This window comes from Puma concolor, chromosome B1 (assembly GCF_028749965.1).
Source record: "Puma concolor isolate L17-30 chromosome B1, mPumCon1.1.hap2, whole genome shotgun sequence".
Taxonomy (NCBI): Eukaryota; Metazoa; Chordata; class Mammalia; order Carnivora; family Felidae; genus Puma; species Puma concolor.
In genome coordinates this window covers 133836568-133860269 of record NC_141670.1, presented here as the reverse complement: position 1 = coordinate 133860269, position 23702 = coordinate 133836568, and the positions used below count along the sequence as shown (strand labels likewise).

General features: G+C 39.8%; 1 protein-coding gene across 2 annotated transcripts in view; it reads left to right on the top strand.

The window, feature by feature from the left end:
• HERC3 (HECT and RLD domain containing E3 ubiquitin protein ligase 3) overlaps positions 1-23702 on the top strand; it is a 111334-nt gene that overhangs the window by 6164 nt on the left and 81468 nt on the right. For both annotated transcript variants that reach the window (XM_025921404.2, XM_086704599.1), the window contains exon 3: positions 7107-7374. In XM_025921404.2, coding sequence (XP_025777189.1) covers positions 7149-7374 — 226 coding nt within the window. In that variant the 5' untranslated portion in view covers positions 7107-7148. The remainder of the gene's footprint in view (positions 1-7106; positions 7375-23702) is intronic.

Genomic DNA, 23702 nt, shown 5'->3' with positions numbered 1-23702 from the left:
TGTGCCATTGAAGGAAGAGAACGTCTTTCTTCTTTTGCTTTGTGATGGGAAAATAAGGCAGGAAAAGGAGGGGCTGGGACTGAAGTGGCTGGTGTTAGGTTCTGAATTAGAGTGCAGTCCTGTGTTCTTCTGCAGCATCTTTCATAATTTTGTGTTCTGTAAGGAAGGAAAAGATTCTACTCCTCTAGGAGCAAGGGAGAGACAGTGAGTGAGGAAAAATGGGTAGAAGGACCTGGGAGAGCAGAATGCCATTGATGAACATGGCTGAACATAAACCTTAAATTCATGGATGCCAGTTGCTACCATATTTTGTTTAAGTTTATTTAGGGGCACCTGGGTGACTCAGTTGGCCAGGCCAACTATCCAACTCTTGATTTCAGCTCAGATCATGATCTCACAGTTTGTGAGATTGAGCCCTGCGTGGAGCTCTGCATTGACAGCATGGAGCCTGCCTGAGATTCTCTCTCTCTTTCTGTCCCTGCTGCTGTCTTTTTCTCAAAATAAATAAATGGAGTGGGAGAGGGGCAGAGAAAGAGGAGAGAGAGAATCACAAGCAGGCTTCATGCTGACAGGGACTTGATCTTACAAACCATGAGATCATGACCTGAGCCAAAATCAAGAGTTAGATGCTTAAGTGACTGAGCCTGCAAAGTGTCCCATTTTTTTTTTTTTTTTTTTTTTTTTTTAAAGGAGATAGAGGTTTATCGAATATACCACAAGGGAGCAGCAGACAGGACAGCAAAGGAGAGACTGTCTTCTAGTTGCTACTAGATTTGGGGGTTCTTCTAGAATGTACTTTTAAATGAAAGCTGTATTAATAGCTGCTTCTCTTCACTGCATTGAACTCCTCTCCTGCAAGCTAGATGATTTTAGGGCCTCCTGCTATATAGTTTTGGCAGAACACCGTGATGACCTAGATCACATTTCTAATTAGGGTTGTTAATCCATTCATGGGAATACATTTTATTTGTGGTTGCTATTTCATTACTTCTCTTAGTAAGTAGTTTTTATTTGGTTACTTGAAGATTCCATTACTATAGCTCAGGTGGGAAGGATTTTTGAAGCTTTTTTGAACAATAGTTCTATTTGTCTCTTTTGAAATAAATGGTAGTTAAATCAGGATGAGGCCATACATTCGGCTGCTTATTCAGGCTTGTAGTTGGCCAAAGCACCTGGAGTCCAGCTGACTCTTAAGGACTGACTCATGCTAAACAGACTTATAAGAAGCTGATATACTCAGGATGCCAAATTAATAATGAGAAGTAGAAATTCCAAGAAGGCTGGGACTTTTGGGTCAGCCTGTCACAGTGTTCTGTACCCATAGTAGAAGCTGCCTTGGAAACCAAGTTATTTAAGGTTGCTTGTTAATCATGGAATCTAAGCAAGGCAAGTGGCTGAGTGAATTTAATGACTAATGTAACAGAGTCTGATCTACCTACCTCCACTATTCAGCAGTGATTACTTAGCATTTCAAATAGGTTGACTGGTAGTGGTACCCTTTCTCTCTGGACAGTGCTGGAGACATTGGGAAGTTCTGACCCTATGGCTGTCTGTTTTCTAGGTTCCTTATTAGATGGCAGACTCTGGGCTGAAACCCTAATTCTCCAGTTACCTAGTTGTGTGATTTAGTCAAGTCACTTCACTCTGTCTCACTGTCTTTTTCTTTTCCCTTATGCTTCTCTCTTTTTTTTTTTTGTTTTGGTTCCATCTTTTTTTCATCTGGAAATTAGACATGATAATAGCACCCACCTTACAGAGGTTTAAATGAGTTAATATCTGTGAAGCACATAGAAAAAGTGCCAGACATAGAGTAAGCTCAAATTAAGTCTTATCTGCTGTTATTCTTAATAATGTTATTATTAATATGATCAGTCAGGAGGTTTTTTTATTTTTTTATTTTTTTATTTTTATTTATTTTTATTTTTATTTTTTTTTTTTAATTTATTTTTGGGACAGAGAGAGACAGAGCATGAATGGGGGAGGGGCAGAGAGAGGGAGACACAGAATCGGAAACAGGCTCCAGGCTCTGAGCCATCAGCCCAGAGCCTGACGCGGGGCTCGAACTCACGGACCGCGAGATCGTGACCTGGCTGAAGTCGGACGCCCAACCGACTGCGCCACCCAGGCGCCCCCAGGAGGTTTTTTTAAATATCAAATGATAGAAATCCATATCAACAATATTAAACAAATAAAAAAGGGAGACTCCAGTCTAAACGTTGATTTTCATTATTCACGGTAGTTCTATGAAGTTGCTGCAAATGGTGTTAGTGAATACTGAGCTACTGCCTCTATAGAAATACAGGGTTAGTTAGGTTCTTGCTTAGAGTCTCTGGTCAACCAATCAGTGTATAATCTTTTTTTTTGTGTGTTTATGTATATTTCTGTTTAGACACCTAGTTTAATATACATTTCTTACAAATGATTAATTGTATGCAGTATTTCTTTATGCTCTAACACTAGTCAAGAGGATTTTTAACATTTTTCTGACCCTCAGTAAGTGACAGTATATTTCTTTGGTTATCAGCTTTGTAGCAGTGCTGTCCACCACACACTGTAATCATCTCTGAATCCACAGATTCAGCTATTTTGAACGTCTTTTCTGTAGCTTCTTTATGCCGTACAGATGTTACTTGAGCACTTTCCAGAGTTGCTGCATGTATAGATCAGTGAATTTCTTCTTCCCTTTTTTAGATATATCCTATTATTGATTCATTAACATTGAACTCACAGCCAGTAGCACTATAACTCATGTGTGACTGAAGCTTGTCCAACACATGTATTTTCTCTGTGAGACACAGCACAGCTTTGTTGTACTTAGGAACACTAGAGATAGCACTTTAGCACCAGGCCCAGGGGCATAGCAAAATCACCAACAAAAATGTAGAAACCTGGGGGCACCTGGGTGGCACCTGTTAGTCGGTTAGGCGTCTGACTTCGGCTCAGGTCATGATCTCGTGGTTCATGAGTTCAAGCCCCACCTCAGGCTCTGTGCTGACAGCTCAGAGCTTCAGATTCTGTCTCCCTCTCTCTCTGCCCCTCCCCCACTCATGCTCTCCCTCTCTCTCTTTCAAAAATAAATAAACACTTAAAAATTTTTTTTTAAATATAAAAACATGTAGACTGCAGAAAGACCACTTTTTTACAGAATGAGAACATCATTTTGTTTGACTTTGGCTGGGAAAGTGCATGTAGGGGTGACTCAAATTTTTCCTCTCTTTGCATATGTCTGGGAATGACTGAGAAATGACCCAAGTATTGCTTTTGGGTTACAAATAAATTTTAGTGAGTAAATTCACAAGTATGGAGTTCACAAACAATGAAGTACAGCTATCGTTAGGGAGAGTGAAGGTAGTAGTGCTGGCACCAGGCAAGAGGGGATCCAAGGCTAAGTACCGTTACTAGGACCCTTTCTGTCCTTTGTCTTTGAAACTTTATAGCTGGTAGAATCATAATGTCTCTTTTTTTTTTTTTAACTCTATTTTGATTTTTAAAAAATTATCTTTATGTATTTTAATTTTTTAAAGTTTGTTTACTTTGAGAGAGAGAGCAAACGGGAAGGGCAGAGAGAGATGGAGAGAGAGCAGGCTCTGTGTGTTGGCAGCACAGAGTCCAATAAGGGGCTCTATTCCACGTAGCCATGAGATCATGACCTGAGCTGAAACCAAGAGTTGGATGCTTAACCAACTGAGCCACCCAGGCACCCTGAGTCATAATGGCTTATAGGTGTCCTCATGTGGCAGGGCACATAGCTTCCAGCAGCCTCAGTTGTCCTTCAGAGGCAAAAGGCAGCCTTCATTCAGAGCTCTGGTGAGCTTACTGGGGAAGGACTCTGGCCCCCCTGGGAGTGTGAACCTATTCCTGAGCCAATCACAATGGCTTAGGAGGTGTTCTCTGATTGGTTTGCTGTGGGTCATGTCCTGTGGCTTAGGGGTGGGATTCTCTGACTGGCTTGGTGTGGCTCATGTGTATGGCTTGTGGCAGGGGTGGAGGGGGGGTTGGGGAGCGGGTATTCTTTGAATGCCTTGGCCAGGGTCATGCTTACCCTTGTGCCAGAGAGGGGAGAGTTTGTTACTAGATAAAGAGGGGCTTCGGGACATGGGTAAAAAAGCAGTTGGTGCCACTCTTGAGTTGCAGCTTTCTTTTACTTGAAGTACATTTTAGCTATGCCCCCTCCCCCTGTTTTACTGACGAGTAGTGTTTCTTTTATGAATATACTGCAATCTGTTTATCCATCCTCCTGTTGATGGACATGTGGGTTGTTGCCATTTTTGTTTAGTATGAATAAAGCTGCTGTGAGCGTTGTTTATGGATCTTTTTGCAGACGTACAATCATAGCTTCTTGATGTCATATTTTTAGACACACTGTTTGTACTTGGCTGGTTAATGGGATGGCTTAATGCTACAGCTGCCTAATCTCAGCCATTATCTCTTAATTCTGACTAGTTTCACGCTCAGAGGGCAGTTTTATTTTCAACTTTACTGGGCATCCTTTATTGTATACTGACTACCGTTAGTCATTCTGCAAGTAATTTTTGTGTTCTTGCTCCTGTAGGTGACCTATAAATCAGCTTGGGTGGCAGTTGTAGCCTAGTAGATGAGACTGTGGACACTGGCATCAGGCCTAGATTCATAGCCTGGTTCCTACTTCTTGTAGCTGTGTGACCTTGGGCGTGCTTCTCAATCTCTCTGAAGCTTGCTTTATCTGAAAATGAAGCTAAAAATAGTACTTATGGCACAAGGTTGTTGTGAAGATGAAATGAGATAATAATATAAAATGCTTATTAGCACAGTGACGGTTGTATGTTGCTTCTGTAATCATTGGTAGGTGGCGGGAAAGGACAAGTTCATGAAACATTCAAAATGAAGAAGTTAGTTGAGAATATTAAATTATGAAAAGATTATGTGCTCTTGCTGGTCTTTTAAAATGTATATCTTACTCCCCTGCCCCAGTTTGCATTTTCTCTCTCCTCCTATGTAATTAACTCAAAGAATAACATTTAAGCTTAATATCCTTTTAGTTCTAGAGTCTAGACAAGGAGTAAGAATCTTGGGAAGAAACAGAACTATTTGGTTAAGAAAGCAATTTCAGTCTTACATTTTATTTTCGGTTTTCCATACTTTTCCAGAAAGCCTTAAGAATTTAAAGAGTAAGTCAGGTAACATTACCATAGGTAGTCAAAAAATATTCTATTGTATGGAAATACCACATTTTATTTATCCATTCATCAACTGATGGGTGTTTGGGTTTATTTCTTCTTTTTGGTATTATGAATAATGCTGCTATGAATATTCATATACAAATTTTTGTGTGGATGCATATTTGCAATTCTCTTGGATACCTAGGAGTGAAATTGCCAGATCATATGATAGCTATACGTTCAGTCTTTTGATGAAGTACCAGAATGTTTTCCAAAGTATCTGCACCATTTTACATTCCCACCAGCAATGTAGAGGTCTCCAGTTTCTATACATCCTCACCAACATTTGTTATTAACTGCCCTTTTTGATTATAGCCATCCTGGTGAGTGTGAACTGGGAGAGAGGGATGAGATTTTGTTTTTGTTTGTATGAAAGGGAAACATAAATTTCTAAAAGGTAGTGAAACTTTGGGCTGGAGGCAGCAGTAATCAGCCAAAAGTTGATTGAGAAGCTGCCAACTCAAAGAGATATGCTATACTGTGTGGTCTTTGTTTAAGGCAGTTAAATTCTGGCTGAGGAGTTAAGTTATAAGATACTGAGAAAGTCTCCAAGGCAGTATAGTAGATGTGTCAGAGGGATGCAGGCTAACTGTGGCTGGAAGGGTCCCCAGAGGCTTTCAGGTAGAAAGTGAAGCTTGACTCTGAGCCAGAAGGATGTGTAAGAGGAAATGGCAGAGAAGATAACCTTCCCCCCCCCATTTTTCATTTTTGTTTCAAGTGGTGAATTATTACTATCCAAGCTAACAATAGACTACCTAAAGGGGTTAATTACTTCAAAAAATTTTTTTAATGAAATAGGCAGGGGCACCTTGGTGGCTCATTTGGTTAATTGCCAGGCTCTTGGTTTCGGCTCAGGTCATGATCTCGTGGTTCAGGAGTTCAAGCCCTGCATCAGGCTCTGCTCTGACAGTGTGGAGCCTGCTTGGAATATTCTCTGTCTCTGTCTCTCTCTGTCTTTCTCTTTCTTTCTCTCAAAATAAATAAACTTAAAAAAAAAAAATGAAATAAGAAAATTCAAAAGGTGCAAGGAGAAAGGACACGATGAAGTTGTGAGGGTAACTTCCAGATACTTATTGCCATAATGGTTTGCAAAATTGTTTTAGCCAGTCTCCTCTCCTGTACTCGGAGTTCCTCATCAGTGATCTAAAAATCACATTGTGTCAGTGTTCACTATTCATTAATACAAAATTTGTTTAGAAATATTTTTTTGAACTCTTAATAAAACACAAAAATAGCATCATTACTATGAACATTTTCAGTGATACTATGTTATCATTTTGACATGCAAGGTATCTGAAGAATATTAAGGGGAGTGTTAGTATTTATTTAATTTTTTTAATGTCTGTTTATTTTTGAGAGAGAGAGATATGGAGGGGCAGAGAGAGAGAGAAAGGGAGACACAGAATCTGAAGCAGGCTCCAGGCTCTGAGCTGTCAGCACAGAGCCCAACATGGGGCTCGAACCCATGAACTGTGAGATCATGACCTGAACCAAAGTCGGACGCTTAACCGACTAAGGCACGTAGGTGCCCCAGTTTATTTTTATTTATTAGAGTTTATTTATTTATTTTGAATGAGAGAGAGTACACCCTCCAGGGGAGTGTTATTTTTTTTTTTTTCATTGATTATATTTACTACTTCAGTGATTTCCTTGGGGTTCCTAGTGGCTTAGTTGTTGAAGTGTCCAACTCTTGATTTAAGGTCAGGTCATGATCTCTCAGTTCTTGGGGTCAAGCCCTTCCTTGGGCTCTGCACTGACATTGTGGAGCCTGCTTGGGATTCTCCCCACCCCTCCACTGCATGTGCATGCATATGTACACACACTCTGTCTCCCAAAATAAATAAGCTTTAATAAATAAATAAAAGTGATTTTCTCTGACTTTTTTTTTTTTTTAACCTTGTTTTACAGAACTCTTTTCTCGGCTACATGACTCCCTGAAGGATAAGAACAATGTTATGTTGGGGATATTGGTCTCTGGGCCAACCTGGGATCAGCACCAACCTGCAAGGGATTGTGGCTGAGCCACAGGTGTGTGGATTCATATCAGATAGAAGCGTCAAGGAAGTGGCCTGTGGAGGAAACCACTCCGTGTTCTTGCTGGAGGATGGGGAAGTTTACACGTGTGGTTTGAACACCAAGGGGCAGCTGGGCCACGAGAGGGAAGGAAATCAGCCCGGTGAGTACACCTAGTCTGCCTTGATGATTGGTGAGGAAAGGCTGAGGAAAGGGGGAGAGCTGGTGGAAGATTTTTGAGTGTTTATCTTTGAAGAGGCTCTGACTGGGTGCAGGGGTCTACTGTTTGGAACTTTTGTGTTTAATTCAAGTCTTTGAACAAAAAGCCAGACTTTTCCTTTTTCCTCTTATTAGATGACGTATATAATATCACTGACTAGGGGAGAGAGGTTGACTAATTTAGAGTTAAAGAAATAGATTTTCCCCAGTGATTGAATGCTAAGACATTTTGATTGTTTTGTGGATTTGTAATCATCATACACTCAATATCAGAAATATTTTCACCTAATTTTTTTTTTCCTAATTGCATGTTCATTGTTTATTTTGGCCACATGCTTTTGTTTAGCATTTTGGGCTAAGTGCTGTGCTAGTTGTGAGTAGGTAGATAAGTGGGAGGTAGTGATGATGTGGCTCTAGGGATCCTCTGTGGAAGGATGTCTGAAGTAAGTCAAAGAGTATGCTGGAGGGAATTGGGGAGTGGGATTCATTCCTTCTGCCTTTGGGGGTCAAGGAGGAAGCATGAGTAAGACTTCAAGTGTGTGTGTATTAATGTGGCAGGAACATTAAGCTTATTGCACACACCTGAGTGTACCCAGTCATTTTTATTTATTTTTTTAAAAAGCATGGGTATCAAGGTGCAGTCCACTGTTCAGGGAATGTTCAATAGTATGGCAAGACTGGTGATAGAGGGTAAAAGGTGCTGTGCATATTTAAAGTCCATTGGTTTGAATTACTTTTCTTCCTACCTTTTTTGTGTAAGGTTGACCTTCAGTATACATGTAGTATGAATCTATGAGGTACCTTCTCAATGTTGGATTTTGGAGTAGAAGTGATGATGTTTAAATGAGTCTCCTTGTGGTGAGAAATGGTAAGATAGGGTCTTCAATTGTGACCATGTTGTGTGTTTTTGCACTAACATGGGCATATGTCATTTTGTTTGTTACTATCTTTTTTTATTCAATCCAAATCAAGTGAGGCTACCTACCGAAGTTTCATTAAAGAAGAGCCTTGCTGTTTTTTCTAGATGATTTTATCTAGGAAGGTGTTCGTGTTCATCTAGGAAGGTCAGTTTGGCATTAGGATGAGCTAAATTTTTTCTGTGACACACTGTCTCCCTTCTTTCTCATCTTTATTGTCTCCGATAGCAAGTGGCTGTGTTCCGTAGTTCACCTGTCCGAATGTCAGTATTAATTTATAAATTAATAATGTTGATCATTGGATAAAGGGCTATCAGGCTGGTCTTAAGGAAGGAAAATTACGAAGTATGTGAAGTATGATATGTGGGCTCCTTCCCTGTTCTTTGCTCCAGGTTCCTTCATTGGAGCCCTCCCTCAGATGTCCCACCAGGCCTGCTCCCTGGAGCAAATCCTAATGTTTTAGTCAGGGGTTTTCTAACATGAGGGCCCTGGACTCTTGGGATTTCACAGAAAGAGTTTCAGCATGGGCCATGTGTATTTGCATGTGCAATGCACCTGATACTACAGGTTTTCAAATGTAAGTAGATTCTATTCATTAAAATAAAATTTTAGTAATGGTGCTACCAATTCATAATTGAGTTAGTAAATCCTATCCATTATGTGTTTTACCAATTAATATGAAAGTATAATATGTAGGAAGGTTTTTGATTTCTAAAAAAAATTTTTTTTTTTTTTGGAAAAGATTAAAAACCAAGGTCTTTCACTTTCTCCTGTTAAAACTCACTTGAGTCTTACATAAAACCCGTACTCTTGCTCCGTTGCCCCCAATGAGAGCCAGTATCTAACAGTTAATGCCTAGAGAGGGATTAATGGCAAGTCACAGTCCAGCAGCTTGGTCTTTCCCATGGGAATGTGTACACTCAACCAGGACTTAGAGACATGTAAGACCTACTTCATACCAATAGTCCTTAAAGGATTTGTACTCACCCTGGCCAGTCTTTGAAGGAAGATGAGGAGGAGATCTTTCCAGTACTGCAGAGAGAACACAGGGTGAACCTTGGAGTCAGACAAACCTAGTGAAGGTGTTACTCATCTCTGATTGTATGTCTGAGCCTCAATTCCCTTTCCTATGAAAGGGGACTTCCTGTCCTAGTGTAGCTCTTGATGCAGTAGATTCAAATTGTAAAGACGACTCTGCAAAGCTACCTATGACCTGTGAATCTGCCCTGCCCAGGCTCTCCTGTCTGTCTGCTCTGTGACTCTGCCTTCTGTGGCAGCCTCCTTGGACACCTTTGTCTTAGAACCTGAGGTGAAAGGATTCAACCAGGGGTCGCACCTGAGAAAGGAAACAAAGAGCTTACAGTACAAGGATAGCAAAGACCTGTGGGAGGCACCATGGTGAACACATCTGAGTGCAATGTGGCATTGTTCCAGTGGAGCCTTCTGACACAGCTCTATAGAGTTAGTGGTGGGAGGTTTGTGGGCTCTGCGAGTGAGTGAACAGGAGCAGTCACAGCTTCTGCCTGCATACCCAGTCAGGCCAACGCCTCGGCCTGCAACTGTTCCCTGTAGGCAAGGCTGAGTGATTGAAAGAGACTTGAGCCAGAGGTGCCTCAAGAAGGCTTTTGGATTCCACCACAGAACCCAGCCCATGCTTGTAATCTAAATTTGTAATAAGCAAGGCTGTAGTGTAAATTACAATAGATTCCAGAAATTTCTGTTGTTGGCTAAGCTTGTCTGTTAATTATAAACTCCATAGCAGCTGTGGAATAGTGCCTCTTTGAATGGAAAGATAATGTGGGTGGGCACCTCCCTCTCTTTAACTTTTTTCTTTGGTAGGTGGGTTCTAAATTGGGGACCATTTGGGTTTATTTTTAATGAGTGGGAAAAAGAGAATGAGCTTGTTTTCTCTGTGTGTTTATTGAGAACTGTGACCTGGAGAGCTGCTAGGCATGGGGCAGGTAGGGGTAGTTAGTGACAGACAGACCCTGTTTCAGGGCGCCTGTGCTGGCCCTGGCCTGCAGGAATGTTATCCCCAAATAACCCCTGTGGTGTTTGGGAAGGGAATTTGATAGCAGACCACTTCCTCAGGATGCTTCTGGGGGCAGTGGGTGGGTTTGTGATTTTAAATCGGTATCATTGCCCAGACCAACGGTGTGAAAGGCTAAAAAGAGCGAGGGGAAGGAAAGATGGAAGAAGATGGGGTAGGGGATACACTGTGATGAAACTCTTCTGTTAGAACATGTTTCCTTGAGTCTGTCCTGCTAATTGATCAATTTATACATGTTGTCTAACTGGCATGGTTAAAAAGTACACACATTTATTTTTATGGAGGACTCCTGTACCTGTGACATAGCAGTGGTATAAAGCACACACACAATGATTTTAAAGAGTTTTTTTTTTCTCCTTGAGAACATCTAATAGTTTCCTATTGCTTTTGCGGTTCCTGATGCTGCTGTGCTTTTCTTGTACTCTCATTTCTTCTTAGTTCTGCCCTTATGTGACCAACTTTGTGTGTGTTTGTGTGTGATGGGGAGAGGGCGGTTCAAGGATTCATCAAATACTGAAACTCCTTGTTATTAAAGGCCTCATATTTTCCCAGTGTGTTGGGCAGCTTGGGGTTCTAGCTTAGGTATGTCACTGACTCATTCATTTGTGTGTTGGCCAAAGGCAAAGAGCCCTATGATTCCCAGAAGCATTTTTTGTGGGCACAGTATCAAAGCTTCATCTAAACTCAGTGTCCAGATTTTTTTTTTTTTTTAAGTGTTGGATTGGAGCACCTGGGTGGCTCAGTTGGCTCAGATCATGATCTCATGGTTTGTGGGTTCGAGCCCCACATTGGACTCTATGCTGACAGTGTGGAGCCTGGAGCCTGCTTCAGATCCCTGTCTCCCTCTCTCTCTGCCCCTCCCCTGCTTGCTCTCTCTCTCTCTCTCTCTCAAAAGTAAACATTAAAAAAAATTTTTTTTTAGGTGTTGGATTGTAACTGTTTTGCATATTCTTCTTCCATATGACTTTTCTGTCCTTCATTCTCCCTATTACATGATGATGTAAATCTTACCTCTCCCCCAAAATCAGGGATAGTTTCAGTGACAAGGGCATCGTAGGGTTATTACTAACTGATTTCCTCATTTTTTTGCCCATGAATTCATCTCATAATTTCCTGAAACCTAGAGTTACAGAGCTACATTATAGGAAGATTTGTGTGCCTCCCCTCCTTTTTAATTTTTTTTTTAAAGAGGAAGCAAAACATGAGTTTTTCCTCCTAAATTATGTTTCTTTTAATTAATGGTTTTTTGTAAGTAAAGCTACTAAGCTGTACCTGAACATTAAGCACATCTTGAAATATTTTATTAAACTAAAATAGAAACTGGTTGCCCATAGAAAAAAAAAAATTCAAGAATTTTACCTTAGTTTACTGTGCTTCTCTTATTTCTACCCAGCCACATTGTCAGCACTGTATTCTTCAGGTAATCCACAAGTCTCCTTTCCCCATGTATACTCTGAATTTTCCTATTGGGATTTTAGCCCAAGCTAATCCTTGTGTTATTAGGGATGTCTGAATTTATAGAAACCTCTTCTAACCTTTCTTCCTATTTGAGTAGGCAAGAACTGTGATAGGTACAATTATTTAATCTAACTTGACTATGTTAAAATTTTAAATTCTGCATTGACATCTCAGGAAACCTTTTCATAGCAAACCTCAAGGATAACCATTTGTAAGCAGACTCAATATTTTTGTGCAACCCTGTTTTATTCATATCTATGATTGGTTCCTTTTCCTTCCTCCTCACTTAGTTTCTCCCTTTCTTGCAGGTAATTTAATCCGATTCACATTCACACTTTGTATTCAACCTAAGCATTTCCATAACATGCCCATCACCATATGTAACAGCTCTCCCGCTGTTTGATAAATGAGGTTTATAAAGCAGAATATTTCAAAAGCAGCAATTCCCAGAGCTGTGGTTGCTGCTAACCCTGGTAGAAGTAACACTTTCAGCGAGCTTATCAAGTTGCTCGAGGGCATCTGAAGGACACAGTAACTCTGTCATGTTAATCAGCTTTTGCCAAAAAGCAAACTAGCTGAGCTGAAAGGATATGGAAGACATCTTATAATAACTTCCTATTATTGAAGTGCATATTTCTGTGGGCATACTCTGATATAAAAGGCAGAAAGTGCCATAGGAAATGTTCCGATCTCAACATTGGACTGTTTGGAGCCCCATCCTTTCCTCATTAGGAGTGGCAGGTGGTCCAGGAGGCTGCACAGCCCTTTCTGATGATGATGATGATGACAAAGGTAGTAATCAAACCCTATGGAATGTGATGACTTCTTTTTAGCTGAGTGGACAGCTTTCTAGTTCAAGAGGTTTGGAGTTCAGGAGCCAATATTATTTAATAATTTTATTTCCTGGTATGGTTAATAAAAAATTACTTTTTCCTGTCTGTACTCAGACTACTTTCTTTAAAGATACTTGCAAGTTTTAGAAAATATGTACTTATTTATAAGCATATTCTTTAATGTGAGGTGTTATTTGTGACTTGTAAAAATTTGCAGTGTTACTTTTAAGTAATTAGCGCAGTGGTTTGCATCGTGATACAAGAGACTCCCTTCATTTGTTAATTGTAGGAGTGGTTAACTATAGATACTATAATCGCTTTCTATGTGCTTGACATTTTTAAGCTGACTAATTCTCATGACAGTTCTGTAAAGTAGGTCAGTATTATCATTCCAGGTATATATAAAAGAGAGCAGGAAAGGGAGTTGAGTTTCAGTTTTGCTTGTGTGCTGACAGTTTGGTTTTAGTAATCCTAGAATTTTGTCGATGGACATCTTTTTAACCTCAGGCTGATTGGAAAGGCACAACAGAATTTTATTCTCAGAACTGTTTTTCTTGTTAACATTTAATTTCCACTCATTCCTTAACAAAAGAAATAAAAAGGATGTAAACTTGGTCACTGAGAAACTTGTATTTAATTTACTGGTTGAATAACCAGATATTGTCAAGGTGTTTTGATTAAAGATATGGAGAAATAATTCCCTTTTCATCTTTAAAATCATCAGATGACTGTCAGCTTGTTCTTTTATACTCTTCTGGGTGCCAGGTAATCTGGGGGAAAAGACACATGATCATTCATATCTCAGGCAGATATATATTGCCTTGCAATTTGCCTCTTGTTCTTTGTTCCTTTATTTCCTCAAATTATTTATTTCTTATTCAGTCACTGATTGAGCAGATATTTACAGAGTGACTGGACTACTAGATTCCTCATTTGTTGTAGTTATTGTTGGAACACGATGCATTTAGTGCAAATCCTATCCTTTGGGAGTTTATAGGCTAGGAGGGAATGTAAGATGTGTTTCTGTAAGGATTACATAATACAGCTCACCATGTGCTGAGCAAGTGATCAGGGTTCTAAATGTGTCAAAATAAGAGTTGTAGTGAAGAGTTAGGTCTAAGTCAGGTTACCGACAGTACTAAATTCAGATTTCTAACAAATGGCATCTTTTACAACCACACACATATCAAGTTCATGTTTATCTTAGGATTGTGAGCTTGTGGGAGAAGTGAAAGCTAGCATTTCAGAGAAGGGGCAGCTTTGGTAATGGTGTCATTCTCCAGGGATTTCCCATGTTTTCAGTGGGTTAAGTCCACCCTTTAGTTCCGAATTTTTGTGTTGCAGTAACAATTTTGTCATTTGGCAGTTTTGATCATCTCTTGTATACCTTGGTGATCTGCGATCTTCATAGATCTAGGAATGATAAAATGTTTTTAAGAAATTTATCAGTCTGGATGGTATATGTCTCTTCAGCTGGTATTTTACAGTTCTTCAGGAGCTACCAGAATCTGAGTAAATGCACTTTCATAGCATGTAATGTTGAAATCTTTGGTAACTCTCCAACAGATAGACTGTCTCATATCCTTGCAGACTTTGAATCAGGTTTTGACTCATTTTAAGACATGTATTGTAATTTCTATTATAATTATTAAATGACTCATAACAGTTGAAATTGTTATTCTGAGTGATTTTCATTTGGAGTGTTAGCTAATTATGGAGGCAGCATAGTGAATAAGAGCATGGATTCAGGAGCTAGACTTCCTGTATTGTTATCCTGGCTCTGCCACTCACTGATTGTGTGATTCTGGGAAGGTTGCTTAACCTCTCTGTGTCTCAGTTTTGTTAGTTGTGAAACTGGGATAATAATATCTACAAATTAGGATTTTTGTGAGGATACAATAAGTTGTATCTTGGGTTTTTGGAATAATGTCTGGCCCAAAGTAAGCACTCAGTTAGTGCTACCAGTAGTAACAGTAGTATTGTAGTAGTATGTGTTAACATCTTCCATTACATTTTTTTTGATCCTACTATTCCAGCATATTAAATTAATAAATTCATTATATATGTATATATTATATATATAATAAACTCATTATATATTATATATATATATTTTTTGATCATTTTTATAGGTTCCCTTAACACTATAGGATCTGATGAATGGTCTTTGCATACAGGGGAGGGAGATGATATAAGCTAGGGTCATTAAGAGAGACTTCACATGTTATGTGAGTTCTAAAGGATGGTCTGTTTCTTGATCTTTAGTTTTTTGGGGTCTTTCACCTTATTGGTCCCAAGAAAAACATTTTGCATATATTGGGCACTCTGTAAAAATGGGTTATCCACATATGGACATTCATGTATATATGTAATCTTTATGCCATGGTTAACATTGCCTCCAGCATTCTGGTCCAAAATTGCAAAGAGAAGTGAAGCAAAATAGGCATCTGTGGACATTATAGTACACCAAAGGCTTCTTTGTGATGCTTCTGGAGGACTTGAAGTGGTTTGGCGACAGTTAGTGGGGTGATTTGATCTTGCCACAGGTGCAGAAAATAGAGTACAATCAATTTATGCCAAGCCCAGCTGAATTCTGTGTGTGATTACTTTAGTTTTCCTTTTAGCTTTGATGGGCGTGCATCTTTGGGCAGGGATCTAAATGACCTGAAGGAAGGTTAAGTGGTTTTCCTTTCTGCATTCTGCAATCACCTAAGAAGAAATCACTTTGGAGTCTGAACCTGTCTAATCCCTGCTTTCGTTTTCCCCCTCCTAAATGGGCCTATATTAGGATGCTCTCAACTGTAAGTAACAGAATACTAAAATACAGCAGGAACAGTGAGTAAAACTGTGTATCTCTTTATAGAGGTCTAGGATTGGTTAAATCAGTGGCATAACGACATTATCAAGGACGTAGGTGCTTCCCATCTTTCTGTTCTGCCTTCATCATCTTGTTGTCTTTCTTCCCTGGGCGTGTCCCTTCCTAGTCACAAGGTAACCGCCACAGTTCCAGGCATCACATTCTCACACAGCTGTATTCAAAGGCAGACAGGAAGGGGAGTTTTCTTGTGTGTCATTTTTTAAAATGGAGAAAACCTTGCCGAGGAGCCCCCTCGTATATCCTCTTTTGCCTCACTGGCCAGGCCTGGGTTACCATAGACCAGTCTACGGTGCCTGAGTAAGTGAAGTAGGAAATATCTGTCTGGCACAGTCAAGGGTCATCTCCTAGGACTGGGGAGGGGCCCAGCAGCCCTAAGAGTTCTGGTGCAAGGAAGAAGTGGGTGATGGCTGATAGGTGAGCAACACACAGTGTCTTCCATGAGGTTGGTTTCATATTGTGTGCATACTGGTGGGATCTTTGACACCTTAAAGTGGAGTCATGGAGTTTTATTTTTGTTCCATATTATAATCTATAGTTCCCTTTATGGAATCAATAGCAATACCTTAACATCAGCTTTTGTAACAACTGATGGCTGCCCTTATGAGGCAATGACTTTATGATGTTTATAGTATATGATATGGAATTGTGTATTTTTTTAAAATGTATTTTTTCATGTTTGTTTATTTTTGAGAGAGCGAGAGAGAGAGAGCAAGCATGAGCTCGGGAGGGGCAGAGAGAGAAGGGGCAGAAGATCTAAAGTGTGTTTTTCACTGACAGCAGAGAGCCTGATGCGGAGCTTGAATTCACAAACCATGAGATCATGACCTGAGCCGAAGTTGGATGCTTAACCAACTGAGCCACCCAGGCGCCCCAGGAATTAGTATCTTATTCATCTTTGTATTTCATTGCTAAGCACAGTGTAGTAGGCACATAGTGTAGGAAATATGGTGAATAAAATGTCTCTTAGGCTTTACTGTTTTGTTGCTTTGCCATGTACTGTATGGGTTCTGGGAGATTTCTGGGGTTAGGTCAACAAAGATCACAGTGGTCTTTAAAGAAAATCACAGAATTTTAAGGATGGAGGATAAAAGAGTGACTTGAGTGATAACTCTTCCATTTATGAGGCTTCACAGAACAAACAATGGGCTTAGTATCACACAGCAGAACTTCTCTAAAGGGAGCTTTAGTAGACTTGGCAACTTCAGCTCAGTAAACTTTATCACTTTTACCCATTTTTAATCAGACAGCAAAAATCTTGAATGTCTTGAGAGCATTGCCTTTAGCAAATAGTATCACCTGGGCCATGAATCAGGTGTTCATTTATTAGCAGTCCTCCTGCATTTAACTGTCAAACTAATATAAAGTCATGAAATGAGGCAGACACTAAAATACACCGTTTCCAGTGTCTTCCAGCCCTTACCACCATACCTTTTCCTGGCAGTAAGTAAATTTCTAGGTGACTAAGAATATCCATTTGTTAATACAATTGATACAAATACCTTCCAGTAACGGGAGGCTTTAAAACAATTATTTTTAATGTTTATTTTTGAGAGAGAGAGCACGAGCGGGGCAGGGCAGAGAGAGGGGTACAGAGGATCCAGAGCCGGCTCTGCGCTGACAGCAGTGAGCCTGATGTAGGGCTTGAACTTGTGAACCATGAGGTCATGACCTGAGCTGAAGTTGGACACTCAACCGATTGAGCCACCCATGTGGGTGAGTTTATGTATAAGGCAGTGGTGGATGGATGGGAGTGGAATTTTGTAGTGATGTGGAGATTTATGCTTCTTGCCAGTTCTCTAGCTCACTGATATGGTTGTAAGATTTCTTGGGTCTGATTTGGAGTCTGCATTTATTCCTAGGTGCTTTACCAGCAAGGTTTGCTTTGCCACTATGCTGTTTTTTTGGATGCCAAAATTAGCCTATTATGTTGAAAGTTTAATTTTCTTTCTTGTGATATTTTTCTCCTTTGATACTCTATCAGGTATTGAAATGAAAACATTTGCAGTGGGCTCAGACTTCCAAAGGAATATGATTTACCTCATTAAAATTTGAGAGTGAGAACTTTCCATGAGGTCTAGTCACAATAGCATCTCAGCCTGTCAGCTATTTGGGGAGTTGTTCATACTGCTAGGAGGAGAGTTATAAGGCTGTACCTTTTCTTTTTTTCCTTAATGCAACTACAATAACATTGACTATATTTCCTGTGCTGTGCTTTTCATCCCCATGACTTATACATTCTGAGACTGGAAACCTGTAGCTCCTACTCCCCTTCACCCATTCTGCCCATCCCCCCAACCCCTTTCTCTCTGGCAACCACCTGTATTCATGGGTCAGTTTCTGCTTTTTTACTTGTTTATTCATTTGTGTTTCTGATTCTACATATAAGTGAAATATATGGTATTTGTCTTTTTCTGACTTATTTCACTTAGTATAGTATGCTCTAAATCCATCCATGTTATCACAAATGACAGGATCTTATTCTTTTCTTATGGCTGAATCATATTTCACTGTATGCATATACCAATTTTCTTTTTTTTAAACAATTTTTTTAATATTTATTTTTGAGAGAGACAGAGAGAGAGAGAGAGAGAGAGAGAGAGAGAGAGAGATGAGCGGGGGAGGGGCAGAGAGAGAGAGAGAGGGAGACACAGAATCCAAAGCAGACCCCAGGCTCTGAGCTGTCAGCACAGAGCCCGATGTAGGACTCAAACCCACAAACTGCGAGATCATGACCTGAGCCAAAGTCGGATGTTTAACTAACTGAGACACCCAGGTGCCCCATATACCACATCTTCTTTATCCATTCATCTATCGATGGACACTTAGGTTGCTTCCATATCGTGGCTATTGTAAATAATGCTGCAGTAGACATAGGGGTGCATATCTTTTGTAATTAGTGTTTTTGTTTTCTTTCACTACCCAGTAGTGAAATTACTAGATTGTATGGAATTGCTGTTTTTAATTTTTTGAAATGCCTCCATACCATTTTCCATACTGGCTACACCAATTTAGAGCTCTTTGCCCTCCCCCCCCCACCTCTTTTCAAAGTAATATTAATGAGAGCTTGCAGAGAGTCCTTAAAAATTTAAAGAACCTGTTTCCCACTTTGCATAGATTTGTGGTCGGTGTACTTTATCAAGTGAAAAGGATCATTTATTGGTTTGGAATTGGCCTAGTGCTGTATGAATAGTGCTGATCATGGTTAAATAGATTGTGCTGAGTGAGACAGCAGGTTCTACATTCTGCATGTACTCAGAGTCTGTGGGGCGCAGGAATGGGGCGGGGAGGTGGAGAGTGGGGGCCCATTATGCCTTTAAGGTGCAAGTCGCCTCGTTTCCTTTAAGGAGGTGAAGGCCGCTGGTGGGCCATCCTGGGTCTTCTCCAAGCCCAACTAGAAGTAAGAATACTGGCAACCAGGAGAAGAGAAAGGAAAGACAGGAAAAGTGGAGATAGCAGTCATGCTGAGCTCACCAGGAGGCACAAGTTAAGTGTTCTTTTTTTCTTCATATGGAGGGAAGAAGGCAGAGGTAATTATGGAGTGTTTTTATTTACTGTGAACTAGCACATGATAGAGATACCCCAAACCAGCTAGTCATGAATGAGAAATTGGAAGTTTTTCTGTGATGTTTTTATGAGTATTACCCTATGCTTTACCCATCTTACTGTTTTTCATTCTTCACTGAGGGTAGTTTCTGAAGCACAAAAGCTTTGGTGAATGTGTTTAGTATTTGCACTGTGGAGATGTTAGTGGTAAACAGTATATAGGCATTCTGGCGATTTCATGCTCTCCTGTTGGTCACTGGGTATAATTCAGATTGACTAGATGCCTGTCTCCTTTCTTCTTTAATACTCTAGCTTTAATATAAAGCTTCCTTGGCTAGTCTTATAGGGAGGATGACTCATCTTTAGGTTTTCTAAATAGCGACTTTTTATATTTCTAGACTGACCCAGTGTGACTAGGAAGGGGTGAGCCAAGTCCCAGAGATCAGTGAAGGGATAGGTCTCTCTTCCCCTGCCCCTGTTTTTCTGTCTGTCTCTGTGTCTCTCACTCAAACACACACACACACACACACACACACACACACACACACACCAGCAGACATAGGTTGAATGAAGGGAGGGTTCCAGTACACTTCACCCAGGATTGGGCAAGGCCATTGGACCCATAGAATTTCTTTCTCTTATCATTTTATGAGCTCAAGAAAAAAATCAAACTCTTATTCCATCTCCTCACTGCCCATCCCTTTAGTTTTTTTTAATTTTTTTTAATGTTTATCTATTTTTGAGAGATAGAGACAGAGTGTGAGTGGGGGAGGGGCAGAGAGAGAGAGAAAGACACAGAATCTGAAGAGGCTTCAGGCTCTTAGCTGTCGGCACAGAGCCCGATGTGGGGCTCGAACTCACAAGCCATGAGATCATGACCTGAGCTGAAGTCGGACGCTTAACTGACTGAGCCACCCAGGCGCCCCTGCCCATCCCTTTATTAAATCACTGTATGAATTACCATTTAACTGCCTTGATTTAGATATTTGGGTCAGAAAAACACTGTTTTCAAGTTTGTCCACAGTTTTAATGAACCATTAACTCTGGCAGTGTTCCAGCCACACACAGCTGTCTCGAGACCTGAGGACTGACCCTCTAATGTCCAGCGGGGGAGCTTCAGGCTTTAGTGCATGTGGATGAAACCAACCAGGGAAAGCTCTGTGACAGGAAGGGCTGGAGGGAGCCAAAGACTTAAATGAATTCTTTTCTGTTCCACCGTACCTCCTCTCTGTCCCTTGCTTGGACTGAGTGTCATCATGATCAGGCCAGAGCTGCAAATCAAGAAGAAGCCATTGGTCTTTTTTCACTTCTTTTGTTCCTCTTCCTTTACTGCATTCTTGACTCTGAATTTTGTACATCACTGTTTGTTTAATTTGTATATTTATATTAAGGACTAGGGCACTTTGACTTTCTTTATGCTTTAATACAGAATTTATTTCTGGTGAGGATTGCATGGCTGCCCAGGTGAGTCAGGCATATGCTACCAAGGCATTTCAGTGGGAAAGGATGGTTCACTTGATAAATGGAATTGTTAGAGTTGGCTGTTTACCTGCAAATAGACCTAGACCCCATAGCTCACTCCATATTCAAAAGTAACTTCCAGATGTATGAAGGACATAAATGTGAAAAGTAAAACTGCAAAAACAATAGGAAAAAAATTAGGGGAATGTGTTTAGAAGCTTGATACAGGCGGTCCAGGAGCCATAAAGGATAATGATTGGCAGGTTTGCATTAAATTAAATTTTTTCTGTGATACAAGGCATTCATGAACAAAACCTAAAGATGAGTCTAGGTTGAGAGAAATAGTGCCATGAATTACCAGATAAAGGCTTCATATCTCAAATATACCAGGGCATCTTCAAGTTGATTAGAAAAAGATAAGCAACCCTGTAATGAAATGGACATTTTACAGAAGAGTACTTACAAATAGCCAATATGTGAAAGGAAATGAAAATTAAAATGAGATACCATTTTTTTTGTCTGATTGGCAAAAAATTTCGGAGAGTAATAATATTCGCTGCTCACTGGTACTGAAAAATGGGCAGTCATGCGCTGATTGAGGAAGTATGAGCAGCTACAATCCTTTCTGTAAATCACCTGGCTGTATTTAGTAAAATTTAAAATGGTTATACCTTTTGAATAAGCGGTTCTATTTTTAAGCTTCCTTACACAAATAAAAATGTTAATATATAGCAGAAGGAAATATTTCTAAGGATGCTTACTGCAGCAGCGTTTTCAGTGGCAAAGTAATGGAAACAGCTTGCTCATCCTCTAGGGAAGAGGTTGAATAAATATAACGGACAGTCAGAAGATAAAGCTTTAAGTACCATCTTTTATGCTGTTGACTCACAAATTATTTCCAGCCTTAACTTCACCGAATCCCAGGCTTGGTATCCATTTAAAATCTCTACTTGGATGTGTAATTGGCATCTTAAGTTTAACATATACCAAGCCAAACCTGATATTTCTTTTAAACCTGTTCTCCACCCCTTTTTCTCTTATTTTGTAAATGGCAGTACCAGCCGTCAGGTCACAAACCTTGAAGCCATCCTGGAACCCACCCTTTTAACTTTACTACCCTGTGAATTCCACCCCCCCCCCCCCGCCCCGCCCCCAACCCTGCTATTTTCCTTCCCCACTTTGTTTTTCTTCATAATTTAGGCCTGTCTCATATACTGCATTCTCTCTTTGTCTTGTCTTTGTCTTTCTCATATTTCTTTCAGCTCCATGAGGATCAGGACTGTTTTGTATCTCCAACACCTAGAATAGTATCTGGCATATTTAAGTGCAGCCTTCAGTAATTATTATTATCATTTTTTATTTATTTTGTATTTTGAGAGAGAGAGGCAGAGAGAAAGGGAGAGAGAGAGAATCCCAAGCAGGCTCCACAGCATTAGCGTGGAGCCTGATGCAGGGCTTGAACTCACAGAACTGAGAGATCATGACCTGAGCCTAAACCAAGAGTTGGACGCTTAACCAACTGAGCCACCCAGGTGCCCCAGTAATTATTTCTTGAATAAATGAACGATTATATCATGAAAGAAACAGAGTTACTAATTAAGGACTATAGAATCCCTTTTTGTAGAAATAAAATCAAGCCAAATAAGTCAGAGAAAGGCAAGTGCCAAATTGTTTTACATATATGTGGAGCCAAAAAAAAAAAAAAAAAAAAAAGGAAAGGAAACTCAAGCTTATAAGTACAGAGAACAGATTGGTGGTTGCCAGAGACAGGGGGTGGGGTGGGGAAGGGTGGGTGAAATGGAAGAAGGTGGTCGAAAGGTGTAAACTTCCACTTATAAAATAAGTAAGTCCTAAGGATGTGGGGACTGTCATGAACAGTACTGGATTGTATATTTGAAAATTGCTAGGAGAGTAAATCTTAAAAGCTCTGATTACGAGAAGAAATTTTGTAGTTAGGTGTGGTGATGGATGTTAACTAGACTTATTGTGATCATTTTGCAGTATATATAAATATCGAATTCTTATGTTGTACTTAATATAATGTATGTCAATTTTACCTTAATTAAAAAAAAAGTTAATTGCTGCTCCGTGAAAAAAAAAAAGTCAAGCCCAAACTTTATTAAAAAAATTATGTCCCTTTGATTTTTCCGTCATGTGACTGTTATGTGGAATTTATTTCTAGACAGGCTTACTGAACATTAGCTGTCAGACATTTGCTTGTTGGCCTGTAATGATCTGCATGTTTGTAGGTATGAAGCTCCAAGAAAGAAAGGTCACCCCTAGAAGTACTGCTTGCACTCCTACAGCAGAGTGGCCTGATTTGCTTTTGAGGACGTTTTTATGAAATCAGTTGGAAATATAGTTGACTCTTGAACAATACAGTGGTTAGGGGTGCTAACCCCTATGCTGTCAAAAATCCATGTATAACTTTTGCCTTCCCCAAAACTTAGATACTAATAGCCTACTGTTGACTGGAAGCCTTGCTGATAATACAAATAGTCAATTAACACGTTTTGTATGTTATATGTATTATATACTGTGTTCTTAGAATAATCTAGAGAAAAGAAAATGATGAGAGAGGGGTGCCTAGGTGGCTCAGTTAAGCAGCCGACTTCAGCTCAGGTCATGATCTCAGGGTTTGTGCATTCAAGCCCTGTGTTGGGCTCTGTGCAGACAGCTCAGAGCCTGGAGTCTGCTTTGGATTCTGTGTCTCCCTCTCTCTGCCCCTCCCCTGCTTGCACTTTGTATCTCTCTCTCTCTCTTTCTCTCTGTCTCTCTCTCTCAAAAATGAACATTAAAAAAATTAAAAATAAAAAGAAAATGTTGAGAGAGAAAATACATTTACAGTACCATACTGTGTATGTGTATATATGTGTGTGTGTATATATGTGTGTGTGTGTATATGTATATATATATTTATATATATATTTATATATTATATATAAATATATATATTCATATATATGGATATATATATATGGATATCCATATATATATATCCATATATATATATAAATCCATGTGTAAGTGGACCCATGCAGTTCAAACCTGTGTATTCAAGGGTCAGCTGTACATTGTTGGTGCTGGGGACCCAAATATATTGAGTATTGACATCCTACAATGTCTTAGTTC